Below are 25,253 nucleotides of genomic sequence, written 5' to 3' on the forward strand. Positions count from 1 at the left end.
TTTTGTGACCTGGCCATCCTAATGATTTGTACTGAGTGACGTCTCCTCCTCTGCAGTCCATACCTCTTTACATACAAAAAAAGGATTTTGCTATACCTTGTATCCTCATTCTGAGTCTATAATAGTTGGAGGATCCACCCTGATTCCAGCCAATCACAGCTCTGTAACTATGGGAACTGCAGCAGCCTTGTCAGTGATGATGGAGTCAGGGTGTAGAGTAAAGGTGACCATACATGTCTCCATGGAAACCATCCCAGCTCAGCAGCCAGACCTTCCACATCTCCTCCTCCTATCACAGCTCGGCACTGGGCGGGGCCTCACACCCCTCAGCCTTTGTGACGTTGTGAATACATATAAAACGGAATCCGGGATTGACAGAGCAGACGAGATCTGATAGTGTGAGGAGAGAGAGACGTAGTACCCATCACTAGCGAATTCTTCTCTATTATAACGAATAATAATACGAATAATAAATAAGAGCATTTCCGCCCTCTCCGCACACAGCAATCCTCGTGTCTCCTGTTCATTGTTCCCATCATGAAGACCAAATTCTCCTGCGGGGATGAGCTGCCGGATTCTCTGGGCTTACTGATCAGTTCAGCCGGAGGACTGGTGAGCGGCCAGAGGATCGGGGAGCCGGGGGTGGTGGAGAGTCCGGAGAAGGAGGAGAACTGCAGAGCGCCCGAGGACGAGCCCGACCCCCGGACTAAGTGCAAGGCGTACCGATGGTGTAAGCAGTTCCTGCCCGGGGCCTGGAGGTTCCTGGAGGAGGAGCGATTCCACATCACTGTCATACGGTCAGTGCTACACCCCGACCAGGGACTCGCATCACATCAGCACTGCACAGGAGCTGTATACTGACATCTGTATACCGACATCTGTATACTGACATCTGTATACCGACATCTGTATACTGACATCTGTATACCGACATCTGTATACTGACATCTGTATACCGACATCTGTATACTGACATCTGTATACCGACATCTGTATACTGACATCTGTATACCGACATCTGTATACTGACATCTGTATACCGACATCTGTATACCGACATCTGTATACCGACATCTATATACCGACATCTGTATCCCGACATCTGTATACTGACATCTGTATACCGACATCTGTATACCGACATCTGTATACCGACATCTGTATACCGACATCTGTATCCCGACATCTGTATACCGACATCTGTATACCGACATCTGTATACCGACATCTGTATACCGACATCTGTATACCGACATCTGTATACCGACATCTATATACCGACATCTGTATACCGACATTTGTATCCCGACATCTGTATACCGACATCTGTATACCGACATCTATATACCGACATCTGTATCCCGACATCTATATCCCGACATCTGTATACCGACATCTGTATACCGACATATATATACCGACATCTGTATACCGACATATATATACTGACATATGTATACCAACATCTGTATACCGACATCTGTATACCGACATCTGTATACCGACATCTGTATACTGACATCTATATACTGACATCTATATACTGACATCTGTATACTGACATCTGTACACTGCCGACATCTGTATACTGACATCTGTATACTGTCATATATATACCGACATCTGTATACCGACATCTGTATACTGACATATGTACACTGACATCTGTACACTGATATCTATATACTGACATCTGTACACTGCTATCTGTATACTGCTATCTGTACACTGCTATCTGTATACTGACATCTGTACACTGATAGCTATACGCTGCCATCTATATACTGCCATCTGTACACTGCTATCTGTACACTGCTATCTGTACACTGCTATCTGTATACTGACATCTGTACACTGATAGCTATACGCTGCCATCTATATACTGCCATCTGTACACTGCCATCTATATACTACCAACATCTATACCAGCCTTTCTCAACCTTTTCAACACAGCGGAACCCTTGAAATAGTTCTCTAGTCTTGGGGAACCTCTGCTAAAAATTAGGAATCTACAACTCGTGATACATTAGTGTGATGGTCAGTGGGCAGAATGGTCCTTACAATTGTAGTCATTGGGAAGAATTATCTCCTTACAGATAGTTAGTTAGAAAGATCAATGGTGTCAGTGGATACCTATCTCAGAGGCTGAAATTACCCAATGCTGAAGGAACCCCTAGCAATCTCTGGAGGAACCCTGGTTTAGAATCACTGGTCTATATAATGACATCTGTACACTGCCATCAATGCGCTGACATCTGTGTACTGACCTCTGTGCACCGAAATCTATACTACCACTGATCACTGTACAGTATGTACACTGCCATCTATACTACCACTGATCACTGTACAGTATGTACACTGCCATCTATACTACCACGGATCACTGTACAGTATGTACACTGCCATCTATACTACCACTGATCACTGTATAGTATGTACACTGCCATCTATACTACCACTGATCACTGTACAGTATGTACACTGCCATCTATACTACCACTGATCACTGTACAGTATGTACACTGCCATCTATACTACCACTGATCACTGTACAGTATGTACACTACCATCTATACTACCACTGATCACTGTACAGTATGTACACTACCATCTATACTACCACTGATCACTGTACAGTATGTACACTGCCATCTATACTACCACTGATCACTGTACAGCAGGGGTAGGCAACCTTAAAGTGGTGAAGATCTACCTGAACAACACAGGAGAAGTAAAAAATGACTGGGCACAGTGTCGCCTCCTCACATCTGATTTAAACCTCTAATTGCAGTACTACAGTGTAGCAAACGTGTGCATTGCACTGCAATCATGGGTTTAAATCAGGTGGTGGGAAGGCAATATACCGCCTTCTCACCACCTATCAACACACACTCGGATTGCTTTTCAGAGGGGCAGCTCTTGAATGAGCCCTTAGTTGCATTCAGCAGTGGCATTTTAGGACTACTTCACACGTAAAGTTGGGGGTGGTAAAACCGCAGGATATAATAGGAGTCTTTGGCGAAGCGCAGCAAACCCGCAGGAAAGCTGCAGGTACACAGCACTGCACCCATGGTGTGGGTAAACCACAGCACATCCGTGTGAAAGCAGCCCTATACTATTATGCCCAGTGTATTTCGTCACACTGACCTAAAGGTATTTTTTTTTCATGCTGCTGGCACCACTCTGGAGACCGCTACCTGGTATAAGAAGTGGAGTGTAGTTGATATCACTCTGCATGGGACAGGAGGCGGCACTGCAGAGGAGGCATCGGCTTATGCAGCTCTTGCTCCCTACTACAGCTCCAACTTTACAAGTAGTCCCTCTGAATTGCACTTTGTTTGATGCTTTGGAATGGCGGGTCAGACCACGATCTACTGGCAGATATACAGGTTGCTGACCCCCGCTGTACAGTATATACACTGCCATCTATACACTGCTACTACCACTGATCACTGTACAGTATATACACTGCCATCTATACCACCATTAATCACACTCTACAGTATACACACTGCTACTACTACCGATCACTTTACAGTATATACACTTACTACCACTGTACTAATCACTGTATATTATATATGTTGCTACTACCACTAATCACTGCACAGTATATATGTTGCTACTACCACTAATCCCTGTACGGTATGTATGTTGCTACTACCATCTGATCACTGTACAGTATATACACTGCCATCTATACATTGCTATAACCATTGATTATGCTGTTCAGTATATAAACTGCTACTGCCAGAGATCACTGTACAGTATACACACTTCTACTACCATATGATCATTGTACAGTATATTCACTGCTACTACCATCTGATTACACTGTACAGCAGGGTCAGATCTAGCCTGTCTGATGTGGGGGTGCAGTTAACAATGTCAAGAGGGCAGAGGATGGAAGGTCATTGGTTCAGAGGATAGGGTCGGCAGTTTGCAGGGAAGTGTACAGAGGATCAGCAGTGGATTGTACAGGAATTGGTAGGGCAGCGTACAGGAGGTAATTAGGGCAGAGGACAGGGATCATGGCTGGGGAGGAAGAGGACAAGGATCACAGCTGGGGAGGCAGAGGACAGGGATCACGGCTGGGGAGGCAGAGGACAGGGATCACGGCTGGAGAGGCAGAGGACAGGGATCACAGCTGGGGAGGCAGAGGACAGAGATCTCACCTGGGGAGGCAGAGGACAGAGATTACGGCTGGGGAGGCAGAGGACAGGGATCACGGCTGGGGAGGCAGAGGACAGGGATCACGGCTGGGGAAGCAGAGGACAGGGATCATGCCTGGGGAAGCAGAGGACAGGGATCTTGGCTGGGGTGGCAGACGACAGGGATCACGGCTGGGGAGGCAGAGGACAGGGATCACGGCTGGGGAGGCAGAGGACAGGGATCACGGCTGGGGAGGCAGAGGACAGGGATCACGGCTGGGGAGGCAGAGGACAGGGATCGCGGCTGGGGAGGCAGAGGACAGGTATCGCGGCTGGGGAGGCAGAGGACAGGGATCGCGGCTGGGGAGGCAGAGGACAGGGATCGCGGCTGGGGAAGCAGAGGACAGGGATCACGGCTGGGGAAGCAGAGGACAGGGATCACGGCTGGGGAAGCAGAGGACAGGGATCACGGCTGGGGAGGCAGAGGACAGGGATCACGGCTGGGGAGGCAGAGGACAGGGATCACGGCTGGGGAGGCAGAGGACAGGGATCACGGCTGGGGAGGCAGAGGACAGGGATCACGGCTGGGGAGGCAGAGGACAGGGATCACGGCTGGGGAGGCAGAGGACAGGGATCACGGCTGGGGAGGCAGAGGACAGGGATCACGGCTGGGGAGGCAGAGGACAGGGATCACGGCTGGGGAGGCAGAGGACAGGGATCACGGCTGGGGAGGCAGAGGACAGGGATCACGGCTGGGGAGGCAGAGGACAGGGATCACGGCTGGGGAGGCAGAGGACAGGGATCACGGTTGGGGAGGCAGAGGACAGGGATCACGGTTGGGGAGGCAGAGGACAGGGATCACCGCTGGCAGGGCACACGGTAAAGCTCTTTTCCCAGCACAGCACACAACTCTGCCTACATTACACACAGCTGAGATCACTTTGCTTTATACACATTCATGCTGTGTATCTGGCTGCTGTGTTGCAGTTTCCTGCTTGGACTGGCATTATAGCTGCAGTAACCAGCTACACACTGTGCAGATCGTGGCTGTGTGTAACCCCCGATTCATACTATAAGCCACATGTGAACCGCACCGGAGCTGTGTGCTGTGTTGGGATAGGAAAATAGCTCAGCGGCGGGCAGAGCATCCAGGGTGCTTTGGGGGGGGGGGGTGTTGAAAAAGGCAAAGAGCTTCTTCGGGGCAGAATCATGCATTTTTGGCCCCATACATTTTAGGCTCTTTTCTCAGTTTAGTATTTTGCCATGCGATTCCTATAGCACAACAACGCTCTAGATGAAAAATTCCCATTATTCTCAATGGGCCCGTTCACACCTGAGCATTGTATTGCTTGCCTCCTGTAATATGATGATACAAAAAGTACACAAGCTTTTTTGGGTCATAATTGTGCGTTTTTAGCCCCATAGACTTTTAATGGGACCGCCTATAAAAAATAAAAATAAATCAAAAGTGCAAAAAAGCTTAATTGAACAAGCTGAAGTTAAAAGCGGATTGGCTACCATGCGAAGCACCAGATTTGTGCACTCTCCAATTTTGGTAAATCTCCCCAAATGAGGATTTATATCCTTTTTAAGGAATATATTTCAATGAACGTTTTTGTGCCTTGAGTTCAGCTTTCCATTTTTAGTATTCAGGCTAACAAGCGTCTGAGCGCTCATATGTGGACAGGCACAGTGTAAAATCATGGAGTATTGGAGCTTTGCGCTTCAAGATCCAACATGCTCAGGTGTGAATCGGGGCTCGAGATCGAGAAGGAATGCATTGTCTTTGTTGGCAGAAGCCATTTTCATCCACTGCAATTGTATTTGCACTATAACATACTCTTGTACCCAACTGTACATTTCCTGTGTGGGTATTTGATTTTAACATCTGGACTTCCCTTTATTTCTAATCTGTATATGCGATTGTTGCTTTCACCAAATTCTTTGCAGCTCTACAGAACTTCCTTCCTGAAATCAGAGACACTTATTGTACACTTGTCACAATTTCATATTGCGTAGTGGTGTGTCAGCTGCCTTTTATTTCTGCCCATGACTCATTTCTATATCAGGTGATAAGTGAAAAAATATTCATGCCGATTGCATTGGTCATTGCCTGCTGCTGATGATGAGTTTCTTCAATTTAATGGTTCACAAAACAGTTACATTACAAGTACATGCCAAAAATAACAGTCTCAGAGTCTTGCTGTCGCAACTGAACTGTTCATCTATTAAATGTCTGGTGTCATAACTGATTACACGTGCCGCACCTTGGCACCTGCAGATCAGCGGCTAAGATAGCAGCTTCCTTGGCTGAGAGAAGAGAAGAGTTTAGTTTTGCTTTAACAGCCTCCCATAAGACATTAGATTTATTTTCTGAAAGTCAGAATCTGCCTAAGCCCCCCCCCCGGTTCACATCGGCGCAATTTAGCATGTCAAATCGCATGCAAAATTGCAGCCTATTGCCGGCAATGACCCCTTCCCAATCAGTGCAATGCCAACTTTGCGGTGCCGCACCAATTTCCAAAAGTAATTCCTGCACTACTTTTGGCGACTTCTGGGACGACTTCAATAGACATCTGAAAGAAAAACATATAAGAGATATGGGATTTTAAAGGTGCAAATCATACAAAACGGACAAGATGTAAAAGAAGAATATATACAAAGTTTATTAAATGAACTACATCAATAAAAACAGTATATGCAGTGTACTCATAGCCTTGTATATATGCAAAATATACAAAATAAATGACAATAGTTTACTGTAGTAACGTTCTGGTTTTCTACATGTTTCGCCATATGGCTTCTTCAGGAAAGAACGTGAAGATTCTTTACATTTGAGACCTATGTTTCAACAAGTTTAGTTGTGCAATGAAAACAGAGAAAAAAATACTAATTAGTACAACAATTATTGACAAAATATATCCTATGTAAATCTATATAAGTGGTTATTGGGAGCTATTGGCGCTACCTCAAAGTGATGATTATACTGTTAAACCTCCGGTAAGTGACCAGTATCCGTACTCAAAGTTTGTTGTGTTCATATGTATATATATATATATATATATATATATATATATATATATATATATATATATATATATAGCTATACTAATCGTATATATATATATATATATATACTGGTGACACCAATAGTGTACATCTGCCATACGTATATGATAGCCTCCACAAATGAATATAAAACTATATATGAAAAGCCTCAATTCAGAAGTTATCCAAGCCTAAAGGATACACAGATATAGCGATAGAAAGATAAATGGAAAAATCAAGACTAAGAAGCCCTTAAAGTGCTATGTGGATAATTATGGTTAGTTCTACTACATGTAGAAATACAACATAAAATATCCTTATAATTAATACTTACACCTATTCCCCCTATAGATAATAGTCAATAGTGCAGTGCAGACCCTATGTGAGCTTATCACTAAGAATACCAACTGATATGGGTTAAACCAAGGGTTGTATAAATCAACAGCCCCTACCTAGGTGATATCTATACAATCAGACAGTATATATATATATATATATATATATATCTCTAAAAACAGAAAAAGAGGGTTTTATACCACAAAAAATATATATGTGCACCTTATTTGTGAACCTTATATAAATAATGAAAACTATACTGGGATTTACAACAACCTTCCCATCCACATGTAGCAGGTAGAAAAAGATATAAAAGATACACAAATATGAATGGAAAAAATAAAAATAAAAAATGCAAAAAGTGCAATAGGACTATCAAAATAGAGCTAGAATAAAGTGAAATAAAGTAAAAATAGTCAACAATAATTCTTCTGATAAACGTCCAACAATGTGCAAGATTCCAGCTCAGAAAAGACAAAGAAGGTGACTTTCGTGATATTATAAATTTCTTTAGTGACTTCCGTGCTTGTTTCCCCTTTTGGGTCCCCACTCACCAGATCCACGTACCCCCTAGGGGGTTACAAGCATATAGGTTCTGCTCCGCTATGCGCTGTTGAGGGTTCCACCAGCCAGCTCTAACCTCCACACTCTGCCGCAGGGTCTAATTCTTCGTGCAGGAAAAGGTCTTTGCCAGGTGCGATAATTCCTCAGAAAGGAGAAAAACCAGCTCTCATGGTGTAGTATGTCATATACCCAGGAAACAGGCTATTTTTCAGGGCAAACCTTTTACCACATATACCATTTGAGTCTTTTTGAGGTTTGTTAGGTGGTATTAGAAAATCAAAAAAAGGCCCATCATAAAGGGTAAAAAAATATATATATTATTTTATTGCAAAATTACAAAAAATATATTGAATATACAAGTGTGTCACACATCAAAAATAGTAAAAAATAAATAAAAATAGAATAACAGTACCACACACTTCAGCCAATGGGGGACATAACACATATGCCTAAGGACAAGATAGAAAATAAATCCCTATTAGGCAGATGTTAAAAGAGAGAGGCTAGTGTTAACACCTCACTGGAGCCCCAGTGGAGGTGTACATAGATGGAGACTTGCTCTCCTACTTTCTATATGCACTGTATCCCCAAAAGAACTTGCTATATACAAAGCATCAGTGTAGGTATAAAGTACATATACGTAAAAATATATGAGATTAAAAGCAACAACCAGTAAGGGTCAATGTGAGGATATGAAAAAACCCCAGTCTCCAATGAGCCTTAGTACTGGTTAGGCGAATACACCGGATTGCAGAAAAACTCGCGGGCGAGCGTCGTGCGTTCCAGCTGTGCCTCAGCGGGTAAGACAAGCCGGAAGTGACGTAATGTGCGTGATGACGCTGTACGCGTTTCGTCAGAGACGTCTTCAGCAGCGGTCTGAATATATATACTGTCTGATTGTATAGATATCACCTAGGTAGAGGCTGTTGATTTATACAACCCTTGGTTTAACCCATATCAGTTGGTATTCTTAGTGATAAGCTCACATAGGGTCTGCACTGCACTATTGACTATTATCTATAGGGGGAATAGGTGTAAGTATTAATTATAAGAATATTTTATGTTGTATTTCTACATGTAGTAGAACTAACCATAATTATCCACATAGCACTTTAAGGGCTTCTTAGTCTTGATTTTTCCATTTATCTTTCTATCGCTATATCTGTGTATCTTTTAGGCTTGGATAACTTCTGAATTGAGGCTTTTCATATATAGTTTTATATTAATTTGTGGAGGCTATCATATACGTATGGCAGATGTACACTATTGGTGTCACCAGTATATATATATATATATATATATATATATATATATATATATATAGACGATTAGTATAGCTATATATATATATATATATATATATATATATACATATGGACAATAGGGATAGTTCTGTACCTATATTACAAAATTAGCTTTGAGTACTGATACTGGTCACTTACCGGAGGTTTAACAGTATAATCATCACTTTGAGGTAGCACCAATAGCCCCCAATAACCACTTATATTAACTTTTAGACACGGACTTTAACAAAAGCCCATGTACTTAGGGGCGGCTGCAACCTGTTTATATCTTCTTTTCTCTGTGCAGTAGCACCTATCCCCTTCCTTATATATATATTTTCTGCTGTTCTTATCTATTTCCATAAGCGCGGCTATTTCCATATATCTGTGTAAATCTATGGCTGCATTTGAAAAAGAGGCAAGAGACATTCCCTAAAACAGAAACCAGGGGGCCCTACCTCATGTTGTGAGTCTAAAGCCCCATACACACTGTCAGATTTTCTGCAGATTTTTGTCTTCAGATTTACCAAAACCATAGAATATGAGGTCAAACCTTAGGTGTTTCAATGTGTATGCAATCAGGCAGACCCTTGCACTACATGGTTTTGGTAAATATGAAGACAAAAATCAGCAGAGAATCTGATAGTGTGTATGGGGTTTAAGGCTTCATGTACACGGGACGTTTTTACAACCCCTCCTGAACAATTTAAATTGACTGATAGTAACCCATGTTTAAAACGTTCATTTTGCCGCATTTACATGCCACGTTTGGAAGCGTTTGTAACAAAAATGTTTTTTTTTAAATGTCCAAAAATGAAAAACGCTTATAAACGAAACGCAGCTAAACGCGCTTAGATGCGTTTGGTGTCTGAAACGTCGAAAATGTTGGCATCTGAACTAATTTTTGTTGCCTTAAAAAAAAAAGGCCTATAGATGCAGCTGCCTAAAAATGACAGTAAACAAAGCTGTGTACACATAATATCTTATGTACACATAAGATAACATTGAATGAGTTCAGGGGCAGTTGAAAAAAGTGTCCAACTGCATCTGAACGTCCGTTTAGCAGCATCAGTGTACATGGGGCCTAAGGCCCAGACAAAGTGGGATTAAGATGAGAAAAATGGGATCTGACAAAGGACTACATCCACAGTCCAGACACTCCCGACTAATGCCAGATCACCCGTAGGGAGGGATGAATAGTGATTATATATATATATATATATATATATATATATATATATATATATATATATATATATATATATATATATATTGTCAGTATATATATTGTCAACCAGTTAATATATGAACCTGCACAGATGTCTTTCAAATGGCCCCCCAAAATCGCACTGAAAGGCAAGTTTGAACTCGCACAATTTCAAACCCACACTCAGTGTTAATGAGGGCTAATGGCTGTTTTTCTTGCTCTTGCCACAAATGTGGCCTTAAAGTGTTACTAAACCCAGGACCCTGCATTCACTATATCTGCTCTCACACAGTACACAGAAAATGGAAATGCAATTTTTATTTAAGTTAATATAAACTGCTAATACCTTTTCTCAGCAATATATGGCAGTCTTGTAACTTCTGTCAGTGTCCGTTCCAGCACTGGTTAAAGCTTGTAGGAGGAGTTTTCATTCCCTGACTGACCTATGAGGCTGCAGGACTCCTGGCTTTCTGCCTGGACAGTTCTGATAGGCCCTGTGCTGATCACATGCACCCCAAACCAAAAAAATAAAAAACTCTATCAATACAAACAAAACTAAACATGTGCAGCATGCCTCCTAGGGCTCTGCTCTATCAGCAGATGGATTGGGAACAGTAAAACAAAGGGGATCAGAGAAGACAGGATCAAACAGCCTTTTCTTCGAAGTGATGGAATTTCCCTTCTTACGCAAGGCCACAGAGGATGCATTTTTTTTTGTTGAACCTGATGATTCAGTTCCTCCATCAGCAGACTGGGCGTGGATGGGGAAATCCCTCCCTCTGAACTATTGTATTCTAACAGCAGGAAAAGTTCCTCGCTGTCAGAATACAATGATTGGTGTTTCCAGCTATAGCCAGTTGCAGTGATGGTGCAACAAGAACCCGACAGGCAGGTTGTTCAAAAGACTATCGAGATAGCAATTTCTCTACAACCAGCCTGCCGATGGATCAAAATTCGGCTGTCCATGCTGAACTGGACAAATTTCGATCCACCTATGATAGTTGTCACCACTATGAGTTTCCCTATTGGAAGAATTCCTGTTTCTTTGACAACTCAAAAATTTTGAATTCCCATACCAGAGACGTGGTCAGCAGGACCAGTAATAAAGTCATCTATTCAGCAGGCACACAGGCAGCAATTAAAACTGTGGTTTTACATTTTCTTTCATTCCTGCAACCACAGGTTGCAGGAATGACATTTTCTTTATTCCCCTATCAATACAGACAGTGTTGAGGCAGTAATCCTTCCTGCCGAAACATTGTCATTCACCGGCTGGGTAAGCCGCCCCTGCTAGAAGAAGACATCAATAATTGCAAGTAAAATCCGATAGGCTGGTTGTACCCAAGTTAATCAGTCAGTCAACTTACATTTAGCCTGCCCATACACAGTTTGAATCTCGGCTCTCAAAAGGATTTGGACCATCTATGGCTGGCATAACACTGACGGGGTGCTTACATTGAGCAGCTTTTATTTATTTATGTAAAACCTTTATCCTAAGTTACAAAACTGTTGCTGTAATGGATAAAAAGTGTTAGTTGGAGATTGGCTCCAGTTTGTTAGTCAAGTCCAAGGGTACGCTAGCACTCTGAACCAGCCCCAGGTGCTGTTTAGCTTCTTGGGCCAGTTTGTTTGTGTAGTGTAGAGCTGCACGATTCTGGATAAAATGAGAATCACTATTTTCATTGATTAGAATAGAGATCACAATTATCGCGGCATAACCTCATCCTTTACAATATACAAAAAAAGTTAGGCTAACTTTACTGTTTAGTTTTTTTTTAGCTCATTGAAGTGTATTTTTTCATACAAAATTGTGTTCGAAAGATCACTGCGTGAATACAGCGAGACATAAAATATTGCAACAACCGCCATTTTATTCTCTAGGGTCTCTGCTAAAAAAGAATTCTGCGAATGGGAGAACTACAGCTACCATCGGCCATTGCGGCTGATTGCTTGTAGTTTTTAATGCACTACCAGGGCACTGATAAGCACTAGGTAGTGCCGTAATTCTTCCTGTCATTCAGTACACTGAGGCCGCGTACACACGCGCGGACTGTTCGCCCAACTTTGTCCGCTGAACAGTGTTTGGGCGGACAGTCCGCTCGTGTGTGGGCTTTCAGCGGACAGTTTCAGCGGACAGTTTGACGAACAAGGTTTTTCGGAAATTCCGTAAAACTGTCCGCTGAAACCTTGTTTGAGCGAACAGTCCGCCCGTGTGTAGGCTTGTTCGTCAAACTAAGTTCCGCGCATGCTCAGATTTTCACGCCGAAAGTTATAATGCAGTGTATAGGACGTCGTATTCTTCGTCCCGTCGTACGTGCCGTTCACGTCATCGCGCACGGTTTCAGCAAACTGTTCGTTCGTCGTGTGTGGCCATGTCCGTCCATGCTAATTTTGAGCGGACTGTTTGCCGAAACTGTTTGACGGACAAAGTTGGGCGAACAGTCCCCGCGTGTGTACGCGGCCTGACAGTCTGCAGGAGCCAGAGATTGTACCCATGATCTGCTGATCACTGGCGCAATGCTCTGTGGGTGCCTAATAAAAAATGAATAAATGCACTTTTTTTTTTACCTGCAAAAAGATGTGCATTTATTATTTTGTTTAAAAGGGTGAACTTGACCTTTAATAATCAGTGTGATTGGGGAGCGGGAAGAATTGAACGCGGGGGCGGTTTAGATTAACTAGTCTGAGTGTGAGTACACCCTAATGTCGCGTACACACGACTGGACTTTTTGAAGGCAAAGATCCGACGGAACGAATCCGGCGGACAATTCGATCACGTGTGGGCTCCATCAGACCTTTGCTGTCCAAAAATCTGACAGACTTTAGAAATAGAACATGTTTCAAATTTTTTCACCGGAAATTCCTATTGAGAAATCCGCTTGTTTGTATGCTAGTCCGACAGACAAAAACCGACGCTAGGGCAGCTATTGGCTACTGGCTATGAACTTCCTTATTCTAGTCCGGTCGTACGTCATCACGTTCGAATCCGTCGGACTTTGGTGTGATTGTGTGTGACCAAGTCCGTTCATTCGGAAAGTCCATCGGAACTCCACCGAAAGTCAGTTGGAAAGACCGTCGAAAAGTCCGCTCGTGTGTACGCGGCATAACACTACTCTGTCCCCAGACTGACAGTACTAATATCCAAAGGTGTCACCATTGCTCCTTCATCCAGAGTAGAGACACCCTAATACAGTAAGTGTTACTAACCAGATGAAAAAAAAGTCTAACTTAAGAACACTAATGCAGCCAACACAATTAAGGATTGCTAAGCTGCAGTATATTAATTGTGTATTTGTTTTGGGGTTTAATACTACTTTATAGATATAGAAAATTTGAGGGTGGCTGTGAGAATATGGAATCAGAAAGCCCTCAAAGCACATATTCAAAATTATATCATAATTTGCATAAAGGGAAAGGCCTTGTCATCCCTCTTCGTGATCACCTAAAAGCACTTTTATAGTTGCTTACAGTATGTTCAAAGCTGAACTCCAGGACTGATTTTTATTGCATATTTACATTGATTCAGCTTGGCACAATGTCAGTATGCATATCTCATACCTGAGGGGCTGCTGGGCAAGCTGAAAATTGCAGTATTAGTTGGCACTGCCACAGTGATAACTGCACAATCTTCCAGGTCCTGTTTAGGTTCTGTGCAAGCGGCTACCCCACTACACACTGACCACATGTGGTAGCTTGCTCAACACCACCACCAGTCATAGGACACCTTGTATTTTTTTTTCAACAAATCAAGGCATTCTTTGGACAAGGTTGATTGGTTATGTGTTCCAGTACATCCCTGGGATTCAGGACCCTTGGGCAGTCGCGATGTCGAGTTGATATGGAAAGCAAAATCAGTTTAAAGTTTTGGCCAGACATCAAAGTTTCTAGTTAACTTTATCCCCAGCTTTAATCTTAGGCAGTCAACCAAGTATTAAATTATTTTATCATGGCTAAAATATAGATGTAATGTATAATTGATGAATCACATAAGAAATTTAGGATCCCTGGCTGAGACTCACCCATACCCCGAGAGCCTACTATCTTTTATTGGGTTTGGGAGTTTGCCAAAACAATAGTGAAAGGATAATTAAACCTGGGAACAAATATGTAATCTATTACAACCTACCAGTCAGTACAATGTGCTCTGTTTGGAGTGCCTTGCTTCTAATGAAAGGGCCACCAGATCTAGTGACGGTCAGGGGCGGAGTGACCATTGGGCCACTCGGGCACTGCCCAAGGGCCCCATGCCACTAGGGGTCCCCATCAGGGTTGCCAGCCTCAGTAAAACCGGGGACAGTATGTAAAAAATTTGTTTTTTTTTTTACATCTGTCTTTAAAATGTCCCTTACCGATATCCTTTTGGTCTACAAATACAGAGAATATAGCTGCCCCACCTCTCCAGTACCTTCTCAGCCAATAGAAACATGTCTGTGCCATTGTATACTGTGTGTGTGTGTGTGTGTGTTTGTGTATACTGTGTGGCCCCATAATCTCTGATTGCCTGGGGGCCCCATAATCTCCTATTGCCCGGGGGCCCCATGAGTTGTCAGTCCGCCCCTGGTGACAGTCCATCCATAGAGGGCGCACCTCTCCTATCCAAGCGTCCAATCCCCTGATCTACATATAGGCGGCGCCAGACCATGGACTTCAATGTGGGGTGGGTGTTTTTTGAAGCACTTGATTAGAGATAGGGGCTCTAATAGGCTTCAAAAAAGGGTGGCCTCAGAGCACAGAGCTTTGAGCTCCGAGGCCACCCAGTTTTGTGACCATAGCTAAAGAATTTTTGCTATTTTCACACTAAAGTTCCTCCCCGCCAATCAGGAGGTAGGTCTGTGAGACCTGTTTCCCGATTGGCCAAAGTGTCAGATGATCCTATTGGATGCCTAGTGCTTTGTCGGAAGAGGAGACATGCAATGAAGGAAGCAGCTGGAGGATCGGACACTGGAGCCGCCGCTGCCCGCACTCCAGGAGAGGAGGAGGAGAGGACACCACAGCCCTGTGGGTAAGTGCTGGAATGCCCGGGGGGGTCATGTTTTTCAGTTGCTTGCTATGCCATCGGGGGGGAGGGTTGTTCTTTGTTTGCCACCCCTCCATAAGAAGAACCCATCAGTCGCCACTGACCAGATCTTAAAATTAGCGTTGGTTAATTTACTAATGTAAATTATACATCTACATTTGTATATACAATACATAGATTATAGATACAAATAGGGCAAAGGGAATAAGGTGACTGGGAGAGGAGGAAACGGAGATCCTCTCTAGGCTAACACTCATTTTGAAGGGATCTCACACCAGGACTCCTTGTCCAGTCTTAGGACACACCTTCAGTTGGGACCGGATCCTTTTTCTAGGCTCAGAGTTGAGTTTTTGAGTACCGTACATGATTACATGGGATGACCATAAGGCCTATTGCACACTGCAGCTTAAAAAAAGCTCAGTACAGCGTGTCTTTTACACATATAAAATGCAGCCCATTGTTTACAACTTGCCTGTACACACAAGCGAGTAAACCAATGCTTCGTAGTCTAAGTAAAAAAATAAAAAATAGAAAAGTCTGCACTCTCGATCAGTATTTTGTGCCAGTGCACGCAAATACTTGCATATGAGCATAAATATGGATGGATTTTCCCTAGGAAGGTACTGTGAATGCGAACGCGTATATACATGCATAAATATGCACAAATTTGTGCAAAACAAGCGCCTGAAACTACGTCCAAAAAAGCAGAAGCTCAAATATCAGTACCGTGTGCAAGTGGCCTTATGATCTTGCCCCCAGCAAGCATGCTAAAATACTGAATACGTTTGTGCAGTAACTACCCCCAGCATTTACTGATCTCAGACATATTCATCTAGTCCTTTTTTTGGGCTGTTTGTTTTACAATATTCAGCTGCCCTAATACAGATCCATTTGCAATTTGCTCTTGCAGGATTCAAATTTAAATATACTGTAAGTGCATGGATAAAAAACTGTATCATTTATAATAGATGTTGTGACTGCATTTGTTTATGTCCAGGCTCCTCTGCACTGCTAGACCTGCCCCTGAAGCCTCTTCTCCTTTAGGCTTCTTTCACACCTGAACGTATTGATCTACTGGCGTTTTTCAGGCTTTTTTTTTTTTTAAGCTTTTTTGCAGCTTTTTTAAAGTGCATTAGAAGCGTTTTACAGCTCCAGGCATTTTTGTTTTGGCCAATAGAAAGCACTAGGGAGAGGAGAGGAAAGGAACTTAGGGGTGGAGAGCTGCTATTTGAGCAGAAAACAATTGTAAAACGCTCAAGTCAGGCGTTTCTATTGAAGTCTATAGGGAAAAATGCTTCTAATGTGCCAAAAAGAAGCTCATGTACTTTTTTGAGCTTCAGGCGTTTTGCTTCAGATGATTGAACGCTCAGATGCGAACAGGGGCCATTGAAATGAATGGGATTTGGCATGCTGAGCATTTTAAGAGCTACAAGCTTTAAGCAGAAAATCACCTAGGTGTGAACGGGGCCTTATGCTTCGAGCATCTGAGGTCCTCTGATGTCATCAAGACGGATGCAGGGCCTACAGCCTTGGACTGGACATAAAGACTCTGAGGGACAGTCCACTGCCAGAGCACGGGGAAGAGCCTCATGTGGTCGGAGTGGACAATCAGCTAAATAACTGCTTTTCCCAGTTCCTAGACTGAAACTTGCAGTTGACCCTTGCAGTGCGGGTGCAGCTCCACTGCATGGGAGGACTATTATGTTTCCTGGAGTTTGAATTTAAAGGAGTTGTAAAGGAAGACTTTGTTTTATCTGAATGCATTCAGATAAAAAGCCTTCTGTGTGTAGCAGATGCCCCAGCACCCCCTAATACATCCCTGAGCCCCATCTGTATCCAGCGATGTCCACAAATCCCTAGGCCTTCAATCAAAGTCAGCCAATCAGGAAAGAGGGGGTGGAGCTGAATAGCAGCTCCATGTCTGAATGGACACGGAGCTGCAGGTCGGCTCGGCCCAAAGCAAGCTGCTTAGTGTGGAGGCACTCGACAAGAGGGAGGGGCCAGGAGAAGCAGAGAGGAACTCAAGAAGAGGAGGATCCAGGCTGCTCTGTGCAAAACCAACTGCAACAGAGCAGGCAAGTATGCCATATTTTTATTTTATTTTTTTAAAGCGACTTTACGAGCCTAGTACACATGGGCCGAATGTCTAGTGACATCGGCCAGTTCAATAAAAATCGGCCTAAATTTGGCCCATGTGTACACATAACAAAAACTCATGGTGTGTACTAGGCTTATGGACTGACAAGCTGCAGTACATAAATTTGTTTTCAGGTATAGGTAACATGGTTGTAAACCCTAAACCCCCACCCCCCAAAAAAAACCCTGTAAGACAAAGGCATAATGAGCTAGTATGCATAGTATGCTAGTATGAACCTCTGCAAAATTGGAAAACCTTTTGTTAATCTATACATCTCAAAGCACACATCTCTATGGCGTGAACAGCCCACATAGAAAGCAATGGTTTTCTGTGTGCTCTTGCATTGAGCTTGTGTTTATCTATGCAGACATGGTATGAATGAGTCATTTGGGCTCTCTCCATTGCTTCCAGGAACCCAGAATAGCAACTTGACTGCACAAAGCCATATCTGTTTGTGGCTAACATGGTTTCCTACTCTGTGGAACATATTACATTAAAGCAGGTTTCTGGGCAGATATAGAAGACATAAATTATGGCGGTTGTATATTAATCATTATCTGTATTTAAAATACATCTAGAAGGATCTTTTAAACCTCGGTTTATATTCGCTTGTGCATTCTGCAGGGCTGAGACTAAGGAGGGCCAGAGCATGAAGCAGTCCGGCTCTGCTGGACTGCACTGTATGTGAACGAGGAGTGGAAACTTGCTCACAGACAGAGCAGAGATGACCTCAGTGTGATGCTTCTAATCACAAGTTTGGACCTGGTGATCAAGCTGTATTTCTTTTACTGCAGTGGAAAAAAGAGGTCACCTTCTGTGTGACTGGAGTGCACAATTACAAGATTGGCAGAATTACAAATCTTTTACCAGGAAACACTGTTCACATGTTTGTATTTCAACTGTGTGTTTAGTTTGATGGAGTTCAACTTTAACAGACTCTTGCAAGGAAAGCCATTGTCAGCTGCAGTATAGTAATGGCAATTGTCACTGTGCAGTGAGATGTAGAAAACGTGTGTCTTTTCAGCTGGCATATGTTTTGAAACGTCAATGCTTTGATGCTATTGGGTACTGCAAATATTCATCTGGTTGGATTGGTTGAATACCTGTTTTTCCTGCTGCATGAAGGAAACTGGTATTATAGGAGGGAATGAAGTTTCACAGGAGGAGGTAAGAACATTTCACAGGGGAAGGCAGGAACACTTGAGGAGGTATTACAGGGGAAAGCAGATATTAAACACAACCAGAATTGTAGAATACATTCCGTAGTCAGGGAGCAAGGAAGGGGGTATTACAGGAGGGAAAGAGGTTTCACAGGAGAAGGTGGTATTACAGGGGGAAGGAACGTGGTAACACAGAAGGAGGGAAGGTGGTATTACAGCGGGGAGGAACATGGTAACACAGGAGCAAGGAAGAAGGTATTATGGGGAAGGAACTTGGTAACACAGGATGAGGGAAGGAAGTATTATGGGGAAGGAACTTGGAAAAGCAGGAGGAGGGAAGGAGGTATTACAGAGGGATCGAACATGGTAACACAGGAGCAGGGAAGAAGGTATTATGGGGGAGGAACTTGGTAACACAGGAGGAGGGAAGGAAGTATTACAGGGGGAAGGAACTTGGAAACGCAGGAGGAGGGAAAGAGGCATTACAAAGGGAAGGAACATGGTAACACAGGAGCAGGGAAGAAGGTATTATGGGGGAGGAACTTGGTAACACAGGAGGAGGGAAGAAGGCATTACAGGGGGAAGGAACATGGTAACACAGGAGCAGGGAAGGAGGTATTACAGGGGGAATGAATGTGGTAACACAGGAGCAGGAAAGGAGGTATTACAGGGGAAGGAACGTGGTAACACAGGAGCAGGGAAGGAGGCATTACAGGGGGAAGGAATGTGGTAACACAGGAGCAGGGAAGGAGGCATTACAGGGGGAAGGAATGTGGTAACAGGAGCAGGGATGGAGGCATTACAGGGGGAAGGAATGTGGTAACACAGGAGCAGGGAAGGAGGTATTACAGGGGGAATGAATGTGGTAACACAGGAGCAGGAAAGGAGGTATTACAGGGGAAGGAACGTGGTAACACAGGAGCAGGGAAGGAGGCATTACAGGGGGAAGGAATGTGGTAACACAGGAGCAGGGAAGGAGGCATTACAGGGGGAAGGAATGTGGTAACAGGAGCAGGGAAGGAGGCATTACAGGGGGAAGGAATGTGGTAACACAGGAGCAGGGAAGGAGGCATTACAGGGGGAAGGAATGTGGTAACACAGGAGCAGGGAAGGAGGCATTACAGGGGGAAGGAATGTGCTAACACAGGAGCAGGGAAGGAGGCATTACAGGGGGAAGGAATGTGGTAACACAGGCGCAGGGAAGGAGGCATTACAGGGGGAAGGAATGTGGTAACACAGGAGCAGGGAAGGAGGCATTACAGGGGGAAGGAATGTGGTAACACAGGAGCAGGGAAGGAGGCATTACAGGGGGAAGGAACATAGTAACACAGCAGCAGGTAAGGAGGTATTACAGGAGGAAGGAACTTGGTAACAAGGGAGAAGGGGAAGGAAGACTGTAACACTAAAGAAGGAAAGGAGGTATTACAGGAGACAGGGCAGGTATTAAACACAACCAGAATTGTAGAATACATACTGCAGTCAGGTAGCATGAAAGGAAGTATTACAGGAGTAGGAAAGGCCGTAACACTAGAGGAGGAAAGGTGATATTACAAGAGGAAACTGGGAATTACACTCACAGAATTGTAGAATACATGCCACAGTCAGGGAGCAGTGAAGCAGCTGTACTATAAGACATTTGCTGCTGGAAATGTATGTATATTGTATATTCTGTTACCAGGTCGACTATTGGTATACAGGTGACCCTGTGCATCCTAAGTCACTTTGACATTCTCCTGTGCTGCAGAGAATGTAAAAGTCTCAAAAAGTATAACATCACTGCAATCACTTATGCATTTTTGTTACTCAAATGAATTCTCAATTAATCAATTCCCAGCCTGAGATAAACAGATTTTCCCTATATATACTTCTGTGACATTGTAAACTACCTTTGTAGTAACTTATTAAACAGGTCAGGGAATATGATTATCTAGTTATACATGGAGTTAGGTCTTTTGGCCTGACAACAAAGTTACTGTCACAAGGTCACAATGTTCTTTTGTAAAGTTGACCCACTAAACAGGATAAAAGGTTCACTTATGATCCTATTTAAAAAGTACAGTGCCATTAATTGTAACAGTGGATTACATTATCCCTTACCACGTCTACATAAATCGCTCACCAGTTGCTATGTACTTTTTCTGGCAGTACAGCACACATTAGTGCACATTAGAATTGCATCACATTGCACAAACAAAAGTGGAATGCATTGCTACGCACTGTTCTATTGCACATTAATGCGTTCCCTTATCACAAAGGTCTGAACGGAAACTAAGGCCAGCCATACACTAAGTGAATTTCTTTCCTGCAACCATAGGTTGCAGGAAAGAAATTCACTCCATTCTCCCATCGACACAGACAGTGCTGGCAGGGGAATCCCTCCTGCTGAGCAATTGTCTTCTCCTGGTGAGAGGATGGGAAGCGGGCCCTGCTGGAGAAAGACGGTAATCATCGCTAGCGGCTATAGCAGCCACTTGCGATAATCACAGGAAAATCTTGCAGGCTGATTGTACCCAAGTCAATCAATCAACTTGGTACATTCAGCCTCCTATTAATGGTTTGAATCTCAGCTGGTTCCTGCTGAACCGGACGAGATTCGAACCGTGTATGGCCGGCCTAAGCCCTTCCATAGGGAATTGTAGTTATATTTAGTTTTGACAATAATTTTCTATTTTTGTGTCATGTAGTTTGCTTTGTAATGCTTTCATTTAATCAATGCACATGTTTTTCCACTCCAAAGTGGGCACCGATGCTGTCCACATAATTGCATGCCTTATCTTTGTTTTGGACGGTCCACAACTGACTTTGTTCAAAATTTCTATGTAGAAATACAAATTTCATTCTCAGAGGTGTCATTATGTTTAATCAAATCATCTTTTTTCCTACAGTGGTGGCCTAAGCAACATGCTCTTTCATTGCTCTTTACCGGATGACGAAAAGTGCTTAGGCAATGAGCCGAGGAGTGTACTACTGCGGCTATACGGCGCTATTCTACAGGTGGGTGAAAACTGACCAAAAACCTAACTGTATTCTTTTAGGTAAGGAGGAATTTTGTAGGGTAAGTATAATGCTTAGCCCTTTGTCTGTGCCCATTGTCGGTAGGTGTTAGATTTCTAAAACAAATAGGATATATAGGCCATTCAGTGTCTTCGCTGTTTGGATACTTGTAGCACAAATTGTGTGCTTCCGCCTTAGATTGTAATGTACTGTATCACACACTTTTGTGTTTGACTTTAGATTATTACCGTATTATAGATCATATCTCTGTTATCAAACAGCCCAAAATGCATGCTAAAGAAAAACATATCTTTGCAAGGATATTTATTGAGGAAATGAAACCCTTTATCTGGATATGCTCATATCCCGAATGTTCAGTTTGTTGGCTGATCATGTATAGACATATAATGCACTGTGATGAGTAGTAAAGAAAAGTAAGACAAACCGAACATACAGAAGTTGTTTCGGCAAAAAGGTGGCATTACTATAGTATTATCTTTTTAGGCACATGTAATTGTCACTTGTAGAACTTTCATGGAACTATAAACTGCATTACTGAACTTACTAAATATCCGGTGAATCAACTTGTACTGCATAAAGTACACTGTTTTAATATCAGATGAGTGTATTGCTCACTTATTCCTACTGTATTAAAGTGTATTGTATTTGTACTTTCTACCATCACGTTGTAAAGTGCTGCGTAAACTGTTGCGCTATATAAATCCATAATAATAATAATATTGCGTAATAGGCACATGACCAACGTAAACACAAGTTGTGACTGATACATCATTAACTTGTGCTGAGCCTACCAATGCACAGTGTGTGTATAATGTTCGTGCTTACCAACATGTGAACTGCCTGCCTGACTATGATTTGCAAAGGTGATGATCCTGTGCTTTCCAGATTCAGTCATACTGGCTGTGGATGTCTGGAGTTGTAGTTCGGAAGAAATGTCTGGAATGCGTAGATTGGTCATGCCAGGTTTAGAGGTAAAGGTGCTTTAACATATTAAGTTAGGCTTTTCACCCTCGGTAAGTTTCATTGTAAATTGTGCAATTCCCTATAGGCCTAATTGTCTTAATGCAACGCGTTGGGTTTCTGAATAGTCCAAATCAAACTTTTTAAAATATAAACTTCAAACTTTGTACCATTAAATGACAGCCATAAATCTTTGTGCCAAGAGAATATACAGTGCAGTACTTGCAGCTTAGGGGCCAGTTAGACTGTAAATTATCATACAGAGATAAAATTTAGGCTGGTCGAAAGAATCACGTTTCCATTAGTCAGAACATTCCAGGGTGCTCACGTCATGCTTTTATGAATGACAAGTAGTCATTGTTTTTACCTAAGTTTGACTCTGCTTTAATGCTACACTGGAGTATTTATAGCTGTAAGTGACTTTGCCAGCACCTGTATTTATGGCTCTGTATTTTTCCATTTTAGTCACAGGTCAAAGTCTAGAATAACTGAGCAGTGTGGCATGGACTTTGACTTTGTAAAAAAAAGTTTCACACAGATGCATAACTCTCCTAGGATTTCTGGTATTTTTCCTTTGATTGCCACACCCGTGTAAAGTCAGGGCAGGCTTACAGTTTCATTCCTCTCTCCCTGGTAGACATATTACAATACTAAAGACTGGCATAACTGGTTTACCTGCTTAGTACTCATGGGTCAAGCTTTTGTTTGAGATACCAGATAACATCTTCCCCAATACACATTATTGCCAATATAGAGCTGATCTACAACACCTTTATTTGTTTAATTGTAGAAGGAAATATGTATATTTAACTGTATAATAACTCTATAACTCTATGGCCAAAATGTATAGTATACAATGTCTTTAGGGCCAATGCCGGCTGCATCTTAAAATTGGCTCCATTCCACCCCTGATCCAACTGCCTGATGCAGCGCACCCATGAAGATCAGGCAGTTTGGGAAGACTTTAATGCAGAACTTTACCCATAACAACTTGATAAAAAAAAATAACGTTCTTTAGAAAAGTACATACGGTATATTCCACATTAATAATTATTCTACTAAAATTAATGTGTGCTGTAAATTGCCTCCAGCAGTGCTCCTGCTTCTTCTTGCTGGAAGCTACCATTTTGTTGAAGCCCAGAGCCCCTGCAACAGCAGTAAATCATAAAGCGGAACTAAACACATTGATTTAACAGTTTAAAAATACAGTTACATTCTTGTCAAACCATCAAACGGCTGGTGTCATAACTGATCACCATGGCAGTTACAGAAGCGGCTTCCTTAGCTGTAAAGGTTAGGGGGGTTTAATTTCACTTTAAGTCTGTCAGCAGATTGCCTCTATAAACTCAGCAGTTCCTAATAATGGAGAGCAACTGTGCATGTGCAGATCAGGGTGACACAGTGTATTACAAAGGAAAAGAAACACAGCTCTTCTAAGTGCAGTATTGGTAAACCATTTAATGATAAGTCAAAGGTGAAACTACTCACAAAGGGAGCATAAACACAAGCATGATAGTAATCCTGCAGCAAAGTCCAGAGGTGGTTTTCTTCTAAACGTTTGTGTCTCTTAAGTGCAGCTGACAGCTCATGCAGGTGGATTCCAGCATTCACAGCCTATGAGAACAGCAGGGAACACAGGGGCGATCGGAGATGACTTCACTTCCCGGTGCAGAGTGAGAAGGCCTGAGGAAGGAGCAAACATGATCCGAATGTGAAGCCACCTCCTCTCACCCTGCACCCAGAATGATGTCATCTCCGATTGCCCCTGTGTTCCCTGCTGTTCTCATAGGTTGCGAATGCTGTAATCCACCTGCATGAGCTGTCAGCTGCACTTCAGGGACACAAACGTTTAGGAGAAAACCATCACCGGATTTTGCTGTAGGATTACTATCATGCTTGTGTTTATGCTCCCTTTGTGAGTAGTTTCACTTTTGACTTATCATTAAATGGTTTACCAATACTGCACTTAGAGATGTGCTGTGTTTCTTTTCCTTTGTTGCATTGCAGAGACTGCTTCTAGCTCTTTAGGGCCGGTTCACACTGCGGGCGATGCGAGGCGACACGACTTGCCTCGCCGCAATCTGACAAGTCGCCCCCGTTCTGTACAATGGAACCGTTCTGAGAGGAGCGACTCGAGTCGCTCCGACTCAGAAAAAAGGTTCCTGTACTACTTTTGGGCGACCTCGGGGCGACTTGCATTGACTTCTATACAGAAGTCATTTGCAAATCGCCGCTCAGGTCGCGGCAGGTCGCGGCGAGGCAAGTCGGTGTCGCCTCGCATCGCCCGCAGTGTGAACCGGCCCTTACACTGGCTGCCCTTAGTGCTGGTACATGGATTCCTTTCCCTCTTCATCTTAGAGACTGTTGCTATGGAC

General features: G+C 43.1%; 1 protein-coding gene across 2 annotated transcripts in view; it reads left to right on the forward strand.

Annotated features, from left to right (window-relative positions):
• Nucleotides 1-371: 371 nt before the first annotated feature.
• Nucleotides 372-25,253, forward strand: part of CHKA (choline kinase alpha) — a 55,702-nt gene continuing 30,820 nt past the window's right edge. For both annotated transcript variants that reach the window (XM_077455951.1, XM_077455959.1), the window contains exons 1-2: nucleotides 372-797; nucleotides 21,789-21,897. In XM_077455951.1, the coding sequence (XP_077312077.1) occupies nucleotides 538-797; nucleotides 21,789-21,897 (369 nt within the window). In that variant the 5' untranslated portion in view covers nucleotides 372-537. The remainder of the gene's footprint in view (nucleotides 798-21,788; nucleotides 21,898-25,253) is intronic.

The sequence above is a fragment of the Lithobates pipiens genome, unplaced genomic scaffold (genome assembly GCF_037356315.1).
Source record: "Lithobates pipiens isolate NorthernLeopardFrog02 unplaced genomic scaffold, aLitPip1_a1.2 Scaffold_10, whole genome shotgun sequence".
Classification (NCBI taxonomy): Eukaryota; Metazoa; Chordata; class Amphibia; order Anura; family Ranidae; genus Lithobates; species Lithobates pipiens.